General features: G+C 41.9%; 1 protein-coding gene across 5 annotated transcripts in view; it reads left to right on the forward strand.

Moving 5' to 3' along the window:
• DOCK4 (dedicator of cytokinesis 4) overlaps positions 1-17,294 on the forward strand; it is a 365,221-nt gene that overhangs the window by 236,957 nt on the left and 110,970 nt on the right. For all 5 annotated transcript variants that reach the window (XM_058655014.1, XM_058655015.1, XM_058655017.1 and 2 more), the window contains exons 14-17: positions 595-719; positions 1,829-1,991; positions 6,511-6,617; positions 14,796-14,952. In XM_058655014.1, the coding sequence (XP_058510997.1) occupies positions 595-719; positions 1,829-1,991; positions 6,511-6,617; positions 14,796-14,952 (552 nt within the window). The remainder of the gene's footprint in view (positions 1-594; positions 720-1,828; positions 1,992-6,510; positions 6,618-14,795; positions 14,953-17,294) is intronic.

Raw genomic sequence — 17,294 nt, forward strand, 5'->3', positions numbered from 1 at the left:
GTAGAAGGTGGCAAAGATTTCATGTTCTTTATCATTTAACTCAGTTACTATGTTCTAGCCCATCAGTGTGCTGTCAGCCCAGGTCATGTTTGAGTGAGTGCACCACCAAAGGTTGGTTTTTATGGAGAGGGTGCTGTGCACACCAATGTTCATTGCTCAGCGGCGCCCCCTTCCTTTACCAACTCCTTGCTAATTCAGAGTAGCGGAGTCTGGCTGGCTTTAATTCTTCTCATGAATAAACAGTGATGATTGAGAGGACCTTTATCAAACAGACAGATGTGCTCATTTTTCCTTTTATAGGTAAACGGTATTTTTTATTTTTGAGATAGCATTTTTATTTGCTTTATCGGATGTTCCACCCAATAAAGAAGACAACAGATATACAAAATATAGATGAGGCTTGCAAACAATGATCAAAGGGAAAGATGTCTGTTTCTCTCGATACGGTAACATTTTAAATAATCACAGATCATTAAAATTGCATTAGTAAATTACTTTTAATTAGAACAGTATATTTTAACATCAGCATGTTTTTGACAGGCTGTTACATTTCTTAATACATGTGACATGTTTTTAATTTTCCTTTTCTAATAGGTGAAATGAGGAATGACTTATATATCACGATCGAGAGGGGAGAATTTGAGAAAGGAGGGAAGAGTGTGGCCAGAAATGTGGAAGTTACCATGTTCATTATAGATAGTAATGGACAGAATTTGAAGGTACGTTAAGTACAGAATATTTTTTTTGGTAAAACAATTGTGTTTGCTTCATGTTTAATGTGCTCAATTAATTTCTGACTTGTAGTATTTTCTGTCTTATTTTTCTTTTCCAGCACTCTGTTGTTTTTTTAAAAAAATTAAAATGCCTTGCAGAAAACTATGTAGAATATCTTAAATTTTATGTTGTATTTAATTAATTAGTCATATTAATAACCAACTTATAGCAGCTATTCCTTAAATGCAGTGATGTGTTATATCATTTCATTTTTTCCCTTTCATCTATCATAGTTTTGAAGAGTTACATTTTTTCCTTGGAAATCAAAAAAAAACTGTTCCTCTTTAATTCTGTGTTTGTATTTGGAAATGAACCCTAAGAGACAAAGAATCTTCCATGCATTGTCTCTCTCCACACCCCACCCCCGCCCCCCCCCAGTAACGGTAATAGCGAAGGCCAGGCCAAGCTGATGCCAGAATCTGGGAATTCCATGTGGGTCTGTTACATTAGGGCAGGGACGCAAATACTTGAGCCATCACCTGCTGCTTCCCAGGATACACATTAGCAGGAAGCAGGAATAGGAAACAGTTGGGATTCCAGCCTGCCTCTCTGGTATGGGATTTGGGTATCCCAAGTAGCATCATAACTTTTGCACCAAACCTCTGTCTCCCTGATGTATTTTCATCTTGACCAAACTGGGCATGAAGATAAGGTGGCTGCTACTGATCTGAGTGCTAATAGCAAATTCCTTCCTGGAAGAAGTTTTCTGTGAGCCATCTCTTGGAGAACTACATTTATCCTTCCCATGAGAAGAGTTGGCCCAGTGCATACCAAGTCTCCCATTGAGGCACAGAACAGGTTTTTGGCTGTTCCAAGTTGGGTACTTTTTAACTCCCAGGGGGACACATGATTGTCACCGGAGTTCACTCTTGGTGCAGCATCAGAATGCAACACACACCTGATAGATAGAAAAAGAACACAGCAAAGGAGCTGGAGTTCATTCTACAGAAAGTGCTACCTGGGGAGCATACTGAATAAGTTCAGGGATTGTTCTGCAGCTTTCAAATGCAACTTTAGACAAAGCTGTCTTTAACCTGTGTGTTTCCTTTGCTAGGATTTTATCTCCTTTGGTTCTGGAGAGCCCCCAGCCAGCGAGTACCACTCCTTTGTGCTTTATCATAACAACAGCCCCAGGTGGGCTGAACTGCTGAAACTTCCCATTCCTGTGGATAAATTCAGGGGCGCGCACATCCGCTTTGAATTCCGGCACTGCTCTAGTAAGTGTTGGTGGGATTGAATAACAGGACATGGTTATATTTGGTTGTATTTGGTTGTATTCGGTAGTATTGGGGCACTCTGCTCACTGAGCAGCACCTATTGCTAGAATATTTGTGGTAAGTGAGGCTTGTAGGAGGCAGGTAAGGGAGTAAGTGGTAAGAATACTACTTTCTTGAAAAGCTAGTAACTTCTATGGAACATAAAGGAAGGGAAATCTATGGGGTTCTCCTACAATTAATTTAAAGGGAAGTAACACTTGCTGATTCCCAAGTATCAATATGATATCAATTTCCAGTTACCACAATGGTGTCAGTGCACATAGACCTGAGGAAGGATGCCTGCTCTGAGGAGGTCTGATCCAGTGCCTGCTGCACATGCCCAGTTTTCATCATTTATGTTTTCATGTGGAAGATAGACAGAAACAGACAGGCAGAGATTTCACATCTTCTGACTCACTCTCTAAATTGACCACACTAGCCAGAATGAAGCTGGGAGCTGGAAAATTAATCCAGGACTCTTCTAGGAGTGGCAGGGACCCCAAGCGCTTGAGCCATTGACTGTTGCCTTCCAGGTTATGCATTAGCAAGAAACTGGAATTGGCAGCAGAACTGAAACTCAAACCGAGGTGCCCCAAGGGGGGACAGGGGTGACCCAACTGGCATCTCAGCCATTTTATCAAATGCCTGCCCTAATTTTGATGATTTTTAAAACTGTAGGAATGGATGAAATTCCTAAGCAATAAAATTAGATAACAAAATAAAGGCCAAACCTTTCTGTGATCTGGTACACTCACTACATGTGGAGCTGGGAAAATGAGAAGAAACTAGTAAATGTGCTGAAGAAGGAACAAGCAGTAGTTTCAACAATCAAGGAAAAATTCAAAGGTGCAAATGTCAGATGCTAGAGGTAACTAATATGAGGGCAGAAAAAATATTCTGTTTGACATCATGGAAGTCATTGAGACTGATGAGTGGTTTTATGGTGGTAAGCGTATGCTCAGGAGCATGACTGAGAAAAGGAAATGAAAGCAGTAAGCACAGATAGTTTCTGAGAAGTTGTACCGTAACTAATACTAGAACCATGTTTGTGAATAAGAAGACTTTACATAATCAAGATCAGTCAATCATTCTTCTTAACTAGATCTATAGTCTCAACATAGTCCTAGTCAAAACCCCAAGTTATTTTATGGATATTTAAGAATCCTAAGATATATGTGGAAAAGCGAAAGATTCAGAAACAATATTGAAGGAGAACCAAGGTGGAGGACTGACATTACCTTAATTCAAGACTTGCTTTGTAGCTACAGGGATCAAGGCAATAGCTTATTGGAAAACAATAGACAGCTTGGTGGTTTATTATCAACCTAAACATATTCTTATTTTACAATCTAACAGGCTCCTTGGTATCATATCCACACAAAAACTATAATATATCCAGTGGAATATTACTTATTGCTAAAATTAAATGGGCCCTCCAGACATAATAAACTTATAGGAGGCTTCAATGCATATAATAGAGTGAAAGAAACCTGTAAGGAAAGGCAGTAGACTGTATGAGTCCAGGACTCTGGTGTTCTAGAGAAGGCAAACTTACGGGAAATAGAAGACTCAGTGGTTGCCAGTGTTTGAGGGAGGTAGAGATGAGTAGGCAATAACAGGGGGATTTTAAGGGCAGCTAAACTAGTCTGTATGAAACTATTGTGGTGGATCCATTATAAGCTTGCCCAAGTTCATAAATATAGAACACTTAGAATGAGCCCTGATGTACACTATAGGCTCTGATAATGATGTGTTAATGTAGGTTCAACACTTGCAGCAGATTTGATAGTCCAGTGATGATTTTGATCATGGAGGCAGCTATATATTTGAAGGGGCAGAGAGCTCTCTGTTGTCTCAATTTTGCGATAAATCTGAAACTGCCTTTAACAGTAAAGGCTATTGGGGACACAGACTGGCAGGTTAGGTCATAGACTGTGGTGCTGGTATCCCATATGGCCACCAGTTTGAGTCCTATCTCTCTCTCTCTTTCCTCTCTCTGTAACTCTGCCTTTCAAATAAATTATTTTTTTTTTAAAGTTAAGACTATTATTTAACAAAAGAAGTGTGAATAGAGAAATGGGATGGGTCATGCCACCTTGTTTTAATATGAAGCTTCTAATTCATATTTATTTGATAAAAGTGATTCAATAGGGAGGGAAAAGGGTCTTGTGGAAAAGAACAGGGAAGGTTGTAGAAGCAGCATAACTTGAGGGAAAGGGTTATACAGAGCCTGGTGCTTCACCAGGTTAAGAATTAGCCTTTGGTTGAGTCTTAGATACTTTAGAATATTTCCAGGGGTGCAGGTGCAAGTGGGTTGTCATCTTAGTGTGTGGAGGAAAAGTGAGTTGACTAGTCAATTGTAGAAGGTTTGCTTCAGAGGATCCCTCAGTGGTTTCATGTGTATTTCTTTCAAGTAAGATTACTTTGGGACAGTGTAATCTGCAGATTAAAATGAAAGTGTAGGAGGACTGAGGGATTTGAGGAAGTGATTGGAATGATGGGCCAAAAAAAAAAAATGGAATAAGAGAAAACAGGGGAAGAAGGGACGAATCTGTGCATTGGAGGTCCCAGGAACTATTGAAAAGTTTAAAAGCAGAATCCATAGACTTACAGGTTTTTGTGAGTGAAAGAGGATCATACTGTGTGAAATAAGACAGTCTGTTCAACTGGCCACGTCCCTTAAACTGTGGTTAGTGTTTATTTTTTATTTTAAGATGGAAGAGAAGTCCAAGTAAACTGCTTGTTTCTTGCCTTTGCTAATCTTATGCATTAGCAAATCTTTTTCTTATTATCTTTCTGAGTTGAAATATCATAGATCATCCCAAAAAGAAAGTCACCTAAATGTTTGGAATTATTTCTAAATAAGTCTTCAAGTTCTAGATAATTCATGTACAAATTTCTTGCCAAGGACATTGACTGTAATTTTTGCTTAAAAATCAGTACTTTCCTATTATTTCTCCGGGTTACAAATGAATGGTTTTAAGAGAAATTCCTTTGTTGTAAGCCTAGCATGTGTATGCCCTCATGCTAGGAGCCCATCACATGCCAGGCAAAAATCACCATTTGGGGCATGAATCCCCAGTTCTCTGTGGCTAAAAGACAGAAGCAATGATAAGGGGATAATGTGATGCCCAACCTTTTGTGTCACCTCTAGATCTCTTATCTAGCTGTAACTTACATCTTCCTGCATCCAAAAGGCTAGCATTTTTGAAGTATGAGACCTCTCTTCCACACTTTCATGGATAAGAATAACCAACCATCCCCAAATAGGTTAACTATTCTGGATAACTCTGCCTTGTACATCTGTGTACAAGGGGAGAATCGGATCGAACAGGTAAGATTCTGTTAGTGAGTTCTCCTGATTTGAAAAACGAAGTTCGGTGGGAAGATCCAGAATGAAATTTAAAAGAGCTCTAGCAAGTAGCCACTTTCCTTATTTATCAATAAGTGCTAATGACCCTCCTAATTTGTTTTTTTAAGATTTACTTGTTTTTATTGGAAATTCATGTTTTAAAGGGAGAAGGAGAGACAGAGAAAGATCTTTTGTCTGTTGACTCACTCCCCAAGTGGCCACAATGGCCAGAGCTGAACACAACTGAAGCCAGGAGCTAGGAGCCTCTTCTGGGTCTTCCACATGGATTCAGGGTTCCAAGCGTTTGGGCCAACCTCTACTGCTTTTCCAAGGCCACAAATGGGGAGCTGGATGGAAAGTGGAACAGATGGGACCTGAACCAGTGGCCAGTTGGCATCCCAGCGCATGCAAGGCAAGGAATTCCGGGATGAGGCTTCCGTGCTGGATCTAACCATCCTCCTTTTGAAAACAACTTTTCTGCTTTTCAGGGGACCATTACAGGAAGCCCTTATTAAAACCCGAAATTGTACTTGATGCTTTTCAGTCTGCCTGGTTTCTACTCAGAGGGTAGCTTCCTCAGGGTTCATTTGCCCTCATGTAAAGCTCTAGGGAGAACAAATATTGTGTCCTGGACCAAAGCAGAGCTGAGAGATAGACTTTTGTAGATAGGAAGTAAAATCTTTAATTTCTCATGCACTCATTTGCCAATTGTTTGCTCATTCAATTAGCATGTACTTATTGATACCCTGCTGTGTTCCTGATACTTTTTTATTATAAAGTCAACAAGAATTCCACCTGCCATGTTTATGTCCAGGAGTAAGCAATGAAATACAAGCAGAAAAAGGCAACCCTTAGATTAAAAAAGAAGAAAATAACCTAACTGGGTAGTGAGTTCATGAAGAGAATTAGGCTGTGTAACTGGAAGATCATGAAGCAGGAATATAGAGTTAAAGGGTGGCTGCTTTAGATCTGTGGCCCGTCATTAGAGCTGCTCTCAGTTGTGTAGAGGGTGGTGCTGTTGTGTGGGTTGTCATTCTTTGTGTCCATGCTTGTTGGCGATCTGTATGTCTGATGACGGGGATCCAAACATACACTTCAGTAAGTAAGTAACTTCTTTCTTTTCCACAGCCAAGGAGAAAGGAGAAAAGAAGTTGTTTGGTTTCTCTTTTGTCCCCCTGATGCAGGAAGATGGCAGGACTCTTCCGGATGGCACACACGAGCTCATTGTGCACAAGGTACTGTCAGTCTCATGTGGGCAACAGGCTGAAAAAAGCAGGGCAGTATATCAGCCCATTCTCTTGGTCTCACTTAGGGAAACAGAAAAAAAAGGACTGAAATGAATACTCTTTTGTAAGGCTGCTGGCAGGGAAAATGTCTTTTGAAAAAAGTACCATTTTGATATCCAGTGTCACCTTCTAAAAAACTGTGAAGTTACTTTTTGTTTGTTTTTCATCTCAGTTTAGGGGTAAGCATTTGGGTAAGTCTTCGAGCCAGTTACACCACTTTGATGGGAGTAAATAGACCTTACAAATACCATTTTAAATACTGCCAATGTGTGCTTTCTTGCCTAGATCTTCATATCCACATATGTCAATTTAGTTAAGCTAGGTCAGTATTCCTTTTTTTCTGCCATTCCAATTAAGAAAGTAGGGAACCATATATATTTTGTCATAACAACTTTATTTTTAAATGTTTTTGTATTTGAAAGGCAGAGGTGTATACACACACACACACACAGGGTGTGGATAGAAATCTTATTTCCCAAATGGCCACAATGACTAGAGTTGGGCTGATCCAAAGCCAGGAGCCAGGAGCATCCCCCAAGTCTCCCATGTGGCTAGCAGGGGCCTAAGGATTTAAGCCATCCTCCACTGGCTTCCCAGGCGTGTTGACAGGGAGAGGGATGGGAAATGAAGCAACTGGGAGTTAAACTGGCATCTATGTGGGATGCTTATACTTCAGGTGGCAGCTTTACAGGCTGATCTTTTAAGTCAGGAATTGTCATAAAAATATTTGGAAAAAAGTGTGCTATGGTAGGTAACAAAAAGAAAATCGACAAAACAAGAACCCATCAGAATTGTCTGAGAACATTAATAATAATGTATAAAATAAAATGCATTTTCAAAGTACAAATGCACTTTTTTCCTTTGCGTTTCTCTGTTTCTACAGTCATGCCCTATTCCCTGCACTTTTGCTATGTCGTCTGTCTTAACTGGGCCTTCTGGCCTGGGTTTGTCTCCCTCTAGCCCAGGCTCCACCCCGACATTAGAGGGAGCTAAAGTCTGACTCCCCGGGATTGATTCCCTGTTTGAGAGCCATCAATCGCATCTGGAAGCTAAGAGAACAAATCCCGGGATTCTCAGCTGTGCACTTCCTCTGGGCTGTGCCACTCACCACTCCTGCCTCCTCTTGGATGCTGCAGCCTTGTGAGACTCACTCCTTGCACCTGCCTGCTGTTTGACAGTGCCCTGCCCTGCCCTTGGGGTTCTCCCCTGCCTTCCCCCTAACTATCTCTCGTCCAATCATTGGGGCTTATCTTGGCTACAACCTCCTTCTGGACCACCACTTGTATCCCTACCTTTCCATATTTCCAACTAGCTGAGTAGCCCTGCTTTGAACTCTCAGGGTGTTTGCACACTCCTCTTACCCGATTGTCTGCTGATCCCTTTGCTTAGCCTGACCAGATCATGAGCCCTTCTAGAGCAATAGCCGTGTCTGTGGGGCCCACGTGAAGATTTATTGAACGAATGCTACTAATTACAAACACTTTCCCTACTTTTGGAAAATTGCTAATAAAATGAGTGGAGATACACCACATGGCTGGTAATTTCTGTCCCTCTGCATGTGTGTTTATCTCTGGCTCTAATTACCCATGTTCTAGTTACTTGCTCATGTTTATTGGCTACAGACTACAGACAGGTTCTGTTGCAGGTAGTAGGAATATAGTGGACCACAAAGTAGTCATATCCCTTTATTTGTGGCACTTAGAGTGTCACTCTTTCATGAAGAGATCCAAAGGAGCTATTGGCAGTAAAATACAAAATATTTTAAAGCACAGTAACCAGTATAGTAAGCAACTTATGATGACCTATTTAATCTCTGGGTCTGTCATTCACTTGTAAGAGATAAGGCAATGTCTTCAGCTACAGTTTTCCAAAAAACATACTTCCTATAGACAGGTGCCTGTGTAACATTTAATCTTGGCTTAGAAAAGGCAGGACTGAGATGATTCAAAGAGGGCTTGCTAGCAATGGACTTCAAAGAGGAGTCAATTAGGTATATGAGAGTAGTATGGAAGATTTCCTACTTGGGGGTCATAGGGTGCTTTTTCGGCAAATGCTAGCTATCCATCACACCCTGGGCAACCTTCTAAATGACTCTGAACAATGCCAGGGTTCTCATTTGCTTCATAGATCCTTATGCTTCAAGGGCCAGAAGACAGGTAGCAAGCCCTGTTTCTCCAGGGGACCATTCAGGAGGCTAGCTGACACTGAACCCCACATAGAAATCCACTCAGCTGCCTGCCTGTTGTGAAGGCCAAGCCATTTCTCAAGAATAGGGCTTTGAATCACTTCAGGTCCTTGCACATATTTTAACTTAGTACAGAATTTGAATCGTTATGAAGCTAGAACCACTTTAAGCACAGATGTTCTCAATGAGTGTTCTGAACCACAGAAGGTTCTGGATAATGTGTGAGAGCTGGCTGTTTGAGGGCAGAGCTACCTTGTGTAGCGTCAGGTCCCCAGGAAAACCCCCAGGTGGCTGAGCTTTCTTATGAACAGGCTCTGTTAGCATTGCTTACCTAAAGAGCAGCAAAACCCTTGCCAAGTACAACAACTTCTGTTTGGGGTCTGGCCGATGCTGTGGTTTTTCTTGTTTAACTGAGCCAATAAGCTCAGTTTCAGCTTAAGGCCACTTGCAGTTTATCATTAAAAAGGCATATTACCAGCATAATTCTTATCCTTCCTCTGCCATGGCAGGTAAGCATGCAGCCTACTGGTAATTGCAGCCTTAGCTTTATTATTTTAGAAAAAAGAAAGAAAGAAAAAAGATGGGAGTAGGGAGCAAGAGAAACGGATTTCAGATCGTATCATTTTACATCATTGTGTTGAGATGACCATGATGGGTATTGAAAAGGTTTGGGGAAAGCACTGAATCTTCCACTTTTGTGTTTTTACCTTGCCTTAGCCGGTATGTGTGGATAGTTTCTAGTGGGAATGAATTCAGAAGCTTACAAACATTGGAGGGCCCTAGCTCAAGAAACAGAAGTAGCGTGAGCAATCTGCATTCGAAGTTTTATCCTACCAGAGCCACTTTCCAACTTTGAGACCATGGGTGCTGCCTCCAAGTGATTGATAGGAAAGTCTAAAACAATCCCTTGCCCCGCTCCCATTCACACAAATTTGCCAACTTCAGTGTTTAATCTTATGAAGTTCTGTTATTCTGTTAGGAGTCCTGTGTTCCTTAACTCTACAGGGAATATTTGACAACCTGTCCAGCTGCCTACTGGAAAGCAGAAAGAAATGCATTCAAGCAAATACATTTTCCTAAAGTCAAAGTATTAACCGAAAATTGACAACACCAAAATACGAGGGAGCATAGGAAGACAGTAGCTATGCATTCAAGTCCCTACTCTGATTCATTCTAGTGGAGGATTTTGACTCTCTCAAAATACTATGTAAAATACCCTCAGGACCAGGTTTTAAAAATAGTAGCAATATGCCTCTGAGAAATTGGGACATTGCAAACTCATTATGGTCTACCACCACCCCAGATAACCTGCAGCACCCCACCCGACCCCGCTTGGGGGCCAGGGGCTTATACTGACCCGATGTTCCCCATCTGCCCCACGAATCTTTAAAAAATAAGTAAATATAATAGAATAGACAGCTATCCTGGCACACTGGTGTAGGTAACACAGATTTGGCATTAACCAGGTCCGAAATACCCACCAGCCACTGGCTGTTTTTCTCCTAGCAGTCTTACCACTTGCACTTGCCTAAGTAGAAGGCCACATAGGCAGTAGCCTATAGCTAGAGTACACAATTTTTTAAAAGAATAAATAACCTGGGAAGTGTCTGTTCTAACAGTAAATCAGGATGCTGAACAAGAAAAAAATAAAATGAAGGCAAGATGCTTTAATTGGTAGACCTGGCCCTAGAACTTAAGAGTATTTTTGTGGCATCTAGAAAGTCACTCCCATGCTAGCTAATTAGTATTGCTGCATCTTTGTTCTCAAAATGTGCAGACATAAATGAAACCTGGCTCCCCTTAGCCTTGACGGCTTCCTATGTTGCCACTGGAGTAAAGAGCTTGTCTTCCAAAACCTCATGTCCAATGTCTGGAGGCCAGTGATCTCCACATATGTTAGTGCCATTCAAAGATTTCCAACCTGCTTGGAAGAGCTACTTTACCTTCCAGAAGCTCGTTTCAGATAGTACTGACCTGCACTTTCTACCTGAGTTACTATCTCCCACCAACATCAACTTTGCAATTCAGTGAGGAAGCGGAGAGGATGGCTGTTGACTTCCCCACAGATGGCTAGAGTCTTAGCTCAAAGCCTTCATTTATGCTTGATCTGTCCAGGTGTTTCTTTGGCCACATCAATTCCATTTACCTTCATTTACATTCAAGTTTATAGTGGCCATTCTCTGGGGCCTTGCTTTCTTTCTGCAACTGCACCTCCCACATGGGTGCTAAATATATATAGTATATATAGTAAGTGGATAGATGGGTAAATGGATGGGCAAGTGCTTGGGTAAGTGGGTGGATGGATGGATGGATGGGTGGAGGGATGGAAAGGAAGTGATACTCTAGAACTTAAGAGCTCTCATCCCAAACTCCCAGTATCCTTTTAGCCTTCCAATTGGAAATAAAATCAATCCTAAATCATCTGTCAGCATTGTCTCTTCCTACATTCAGTCCTAGGCAGGAGGGCGTTACCAGAGGAAATCACAGTTGTTACAGATTAGCCTCAACACTGCAGGCAAATGAATCCGTCCCCCTCCCCAAGCAGAGCCCACCAGAGCTGTTTACAAGACTGCAAGGTTTCAACGTTGTCCCTGTTCTCGCACTTCCATCTACCAAACAGAAGAAAATAGGCCATCAGACAGGAATTTCCTCAGCTTCCTCTGCTCTCTCCCAACCACCTGCACACTTATCTACATCCTTCTCTTTTTTCCTGTTTCCTGGCTCAGGGGATGGGGTCAAGAATCCTTCTGTCCAAAGCTGATTCTTCCACTGCTTCCCTCAGGGCCTCCCTCCTGCCTGAAGTCTCCAGCCCCTGTCCCTCCTGTCACCTCCTTTCCTCCTGCAACCTTAACTATTTCCTTTCTTCTGGCACTGTACCGTCTGGTTATAAACTGCACAGTTTTTCTCTAAAGATTTTTTTAAATAGACACCGTGCCACTCCCTCTTTCCTTCCCATGATGATAGCACGCTGACAGGGAAGAGCCAGTCACACTCACTGTCTCTTCTCACATCCTGTGTGCTCCCTACTCGCTTCTCTCACCACCAGGCAAGTTACATTTCTTTCCTAAGGATGCTAGTTCCACCCAAGGGACATACTTTTAAAATCTGTCCTTGCTTAGCTTCCCTATAACATGTAACACTGTTGAGTGTGCATGTGTGAACTCCCAGATGCCATGGTCTGACAATGTTGTTGGTTCCACCCTTCATCATCTTAGAACACTTATCCCTTTTTGTCTATACCTCAGATGTTGGTATAATCACAGCTTGAACCCTCAGCTGCCCCCTCTCCGTGTCTAGTTAAAGTCATCTTATTCACCTCATTGGTCAGCTTACCACATGTGTGTGCTGATCACTGGGTGATCTGATTATCTAGTGCAAAACTTAGGCCAGCCTACTGCACAACTCCAGCAAAGTGTCCAAGGAACATTTCAAATGGAGCATGTATGAAGCTGAGTTCTGATCTCTACCTGTGCTCCATTGCTTTCTGATGTGAACAGATACTGGCAAGTTCTTGTCTTGCCACAGTTACTTCACTGTCTAACGCTGTTGGTACATACCCGTTCAGTTCAGTGTGCTCATTTGTACGTTAATGCAGAGAATTTAAGCCAGACATAATATCAGAATCATGGGAGATTTTCTTATTTAAGATTACTGGGGTAATTCAAAGGTGGTGGTTTTCTTTTTTTGTTGGCTTTTTGTTTGTTTTTTTACTACTGAAAACCTGCCTGCTCTAGCCATACTAAATTGTATCTAGTTGCTTGAGTATGCTTGTACTTTTTTCTACAAATTAGTGTTAAGGTATCTCAGGATAGGAAGGAAAATTGCAAAAAAAAAATAGTTTAGGAAATTCCCATATGCTTTGCACTCTTTTTCTCTTTCTCTTCTCTCTGTAAATCTGCCTTTCCAAGGAAAAATAAGTAAATCTTAAGAGAGAGAAAGAGAGATCAGTCCAATTCTTGGCTCTGACATTAGTTTATTGACATTGAGCTAATCACATAAGTACCTCAGGTTACAGTAAAGGCAGCCTGACTCCTTCACAGTGCCCCTGTGGACATTGTGCAGCCATCATTTCTCATAAATGTGGCCAGGTTGCAGCAACCGGTTGAGCTTGATGAAGATCTCCTACCATACCTGCTAAGGGGCGGCCAGAGGTGCTCAAGCAGCAGGAAGTTTAGAGAGAGATGGAGAACAAGAAATGTTATCTATAGGACAGAATCTCAGTGAACCGGTAGAACATTCCAGACCAGGGCAGGCTGCAGACTGAAAGGGAGAAAGTAGCCATGCAGGCTTCCAGATGATCACTTTGCCTAAACACTTCATTTCAAGTGTTCACTTTATGGTTATTTAAGTAATTGCTCCCTCCTCTCTATCGGAAGGCACCTAGCCAGGCATCCTGCAGGAGGTCCACCTGCTCCCTATCCCTTGTTACTTCTGTAATGGTGCTCAGCCTGTTGCTGTGTCTCTGGTGCTTCCTATGAGGCAGATGTTGAGCCCCCTGCTAAGAACACACTGCAGAGGGTGGGTGTGTCTTTGCCTCACCCTGCAGTGGAATGACGGCAGCCAGATCGCTCATGTGCCATCCTGTTCTTCTTCCTCACCAATGGAAAATCATCCGCGTGAGTGTTCATCCTATGAACATCCTTTTTAATCAGCTCTTCTACTGCTGTTTTGACACTGAGTGGCAATCCTTGACTTCAGAAATCATGACAAATAGGGATAAGGAATCTAATTTCCTGTTAGATTTGTTCGCTGGCATTTTCTGTGGAGTAGAGATTTCCCTCACATAGTAGAATTGTTAGAAGACCTGAAATACTCTTGTCTTAGTTTCTGTCAGTCCAAATAAAGGATGTTTGCCAACTGCCTCCCAAGAGATACCTCAGGAAGAATGTAAGCATGAAAGCATTTTTTGGTAAAATGCTCTGGTCACTGTGAATATGTTTTCCTATGCATTTGCAATTTTTTTTATTGGAAAGTCAGATATACAGAGAGGAGGAGAGACAGGGAGAAAGATCTTCCATCCGATGATTCACTCCCCAAGTGACCACAACAGCCAGAGCTGCGCTGATCTAAAGCCAGGAGCCAGGAGCCTCTTCTGGGTCTCGCATGCGGGTGTAGGGTCCCAAGGCCTTGGACTGACCTTGACTGCTTTCCCAGGCCACAGGCAGGGAGCTGAATGGGAAGCGGGGCCATTGGGATTAGAAACAGCACCTGTATTGGATCTTGGCACATGGAGGAGAGGACTTTAGCCATTAGGCTACCGAGCTGGGTCCTGCATTTCTGATGTTAAAAGGTTTTCTGTAGAAGCCAGTATGGTGGCTTCAGGCTAATCCTTATGCCTGTGGGAATTGGCATCGCAAATGGGTGCCAGGTCAATTTTCTGGCTAGTCTACTTTCAATGCAGCTCTCTGCTTCTGGCCTAAGATAACAGTAGCGGATGACTCAAGGCTTCCGGCCACTGCACCCATGTGGCCAACCCAGAGGAAGCTCCCGGCTCCTAGCTTCAAACTGACAGACTCTGGCTATTGAGGTCACTTGGGAATGAACCATCAGATGAAAAATGTTTTTCTCTTTTCTCTCTGTAAATCTGCTTCTCAAATAAAAATAAATATTTTTTAAAAGTTCCTGTATTGCAATTCTTTTAATAATATGAAGTTTTAGAGACAGAGTGGAAACTCCAAATGTTGAAATCACTTGATATTGTTGAAATAACTTGATATTGTTATATATCAAGTGACAGAGCTGAGGTTCAGGCTCACATCTGGCTGAATCCAAAAGTAATGTTTAATTCTTTAATACATTTTCATAGCAGCCAGATTCTGTATAAAATGCTGCTTGGAATATTCCCCCAGTTCATGAACATGGGAAAGGAAAATTACACTTAATAATTTTTATGAGATCTGTTCCCCTCCCTTTTTAATTTATTGTGTTAATATTTTTCACAGTGTGAAGAAAATACAAACCTTCAGGACACTACCCGCTACCTCAAACTTCCCTTTTCCAAGGGCATTTTCCTTGGGAATAATAATCAAGCCATGAAGGCCACAAAGGAGTCCTTTTGGATCACATCTTTCCTCTGTTCAACAAAACTCACCCAGAATGGTAATGTATCGCTTATTGTCTCTCAGAACCCTTGCACCTCAGGATTCATGTCAGTTTCGATCAGCATTCTCAGCGACCATGAAAGGCGCGTGTAGAACATTGCACTAGAAAACTTGTTGATCTTCTTGTTTGTGATTTCCAACCAAATGGAAGCAGTTGTAATCCAAAGATCTGTTGAATACATGCCTTATAAGACGGACTTTAAAATGATCCCAGCAATAGATCCAAGAACACAGCTCTGAAACTATCAAACCTCATCTGCTTTAGGAAAACAAATATGCCTACACCTTAATCTTTTGTTTTATAGCTTCATAAACAGTACTAATTGCAGACTTTAGATTAAAGGCTGTTTTCTTTGTTTGTTTCATTAGATGGGTATTACCTTTCTGTTCCAGCATTTCTTTTTATGTCACTGATAATTTAGCAAGTTATGATTAATAAAGCAAGCCCTTCTCCTTGGCAAATTGTTATGAAAACGTGCTCCGGAATGAAGGAAGTAAATGAAATGTTTTGCATTCTTCATGGTTGCCATAAAAGGATTCCAGTAGCTAGCATCCTGAATGTCGTTTTAATAAGCTAGATTGATTGTATTAGAATCTCTGCATTATAAGGCATGTATATCTCCTCCTGAGCCTAGTAGTTGAGATACCCACGTCCTGTATGAGAGTGCCCGAGTTCAGTTCCCACAGTTCCCGCTCCAGCTCCTTGCTCATCTTGATGTTACTTTGGGAGGCAGCAGTGATAACTGAGGTCACTGGATCCCTGCTACACCTGTCAGGGAGCTAGCAGCTCCTGTTTCCTGTTGCTGGCCTCAGTCTACCCAAGTCTCAGATACTCTGAGTCAACCAGAAGATTGGGGCATTTTCTCTTTCTCTGTCTCATTCATAAGTAAGTAACTACATCAATCAGTCTCCAGTTCTTAAACCTCGGTAGGGATTTCAGTAGGACTTCATTCCTTTTGGAGGCCCTCGGACAGAATATTTGTTTTGTACCTTTTCTAAGCTTTTGTAGGCTGCCTGCATTCTTTGCCTCCTGGATTCTTCTTCCCCCAAAAGCTAGCAGTGAAACATCTTCACGTCTCTAACTCTGGCCTGCTTCTCTCTTAAAGAGCTGTTGTGATTAAGTGAGCCATGTATCCAGAACAGCCTCTCTATTTTAAGAGTTTTAGTTTAATCATATCTGTGAAGTCTTCTTTTGTTTGCTATGTAAAATACACATATTCATGATTTCCAGAAATTAGGATGTGGCTATTTTTAATGGGCATTACCCACCACACAGGTAAGCCTGATAATAAATTCTCTGCTATCAGTTACTTGGCCCTGGCTCCGGAAAGTGTTTTGATTCTAGGGCTTAAGATGTTAGACCAACGCAGGAAGAAGGATGTGGGTGGGGGTTACACAGCAACAGGGAGCCTACATTCCAGAGAGAACCATATCCTGAAAATGGCAAATTGCTACTTTGAAAACAGAGAACATTTTCATGTATATCCAAACAGGTAAACTATGAAGTCAGTATATTAAGTATACTCCATGTGGCTGGCAGAATCAGAATTCTGTGCGGTGCTTGACTCATTTTTGAAGACTGATAAACATTTAATTGCCGTTTTGACTTTGATTAACCTTGTCAAAGGAAGACAGCTCAAAATGAGCTGGGAAATGAACAGCATGTTTCCCGAGATGGAAAAGGGGGAGGAAGTTAGTTGATCTTTCTGCTATTTACATGCTAGACACACATCTCTGTATAGAAACAATCCTGTTCCAAATTAGAATTAAATCGCTCTTGGAAAATATACAATTCCCATTTCCTCCCCAGTTGGGCACTTAATAAGTGATGTGGTCTTTGCAAATAGTTTTTTTTAGGGTCAATTTCCTTTCCATGCTTCCTATTGTGTATCTGTCTGTTCTCTGTTACCCGCATTGTTCATGGACAGAATTCCAGACCACAGCATTGTGCTGAATATCTGCAGTTGCCCTATAAAGGCACAGGTCATGTCTTCCACCTGTTCTTACAGATATTTAGAGCTGGGTATATAGACCTACTGAACAAATATTTATATAGTCCTAGTTTACACTAGTGTATCTTTAAGTGGCTGAAGCACAGTCGTGGGAGATGACAGTTTAGCCCTAACTTACTATTCCGCAGTCTAAGACCCATCCACCTTCTGGCAACAAAGTTGGGCAGATCCATCCTGATCTGATAGCGTAGCTGCTCCCTGCTCCCCTCCCTGCTCTTGAGGGCCCAGCTCCTGGCTATCCCACGCTTCTGCCTCTGCGGGTGCCCCCATGTGGCCAACAGAACCACTGTCTGCCCACTCGCATTCTATTGAGCAAAGCCCTGCCCTC

The sequence above is a fragment of the Ochotona princeps genome, chromosome 25, assembly GCF_030435755.1.
Source record: "Ochotona princeps isolate mOchPri1 chromosome 25, mOchPri1.hap1, whole genome shotgun sequence".
In the NCBI taxonomy this organism is placed as follows: Eukaryota; Metazoa; Chordata; class Mammalia; order Lagomorpha; family Ochotonidae; genus Ochotona; species Ochotona princeps.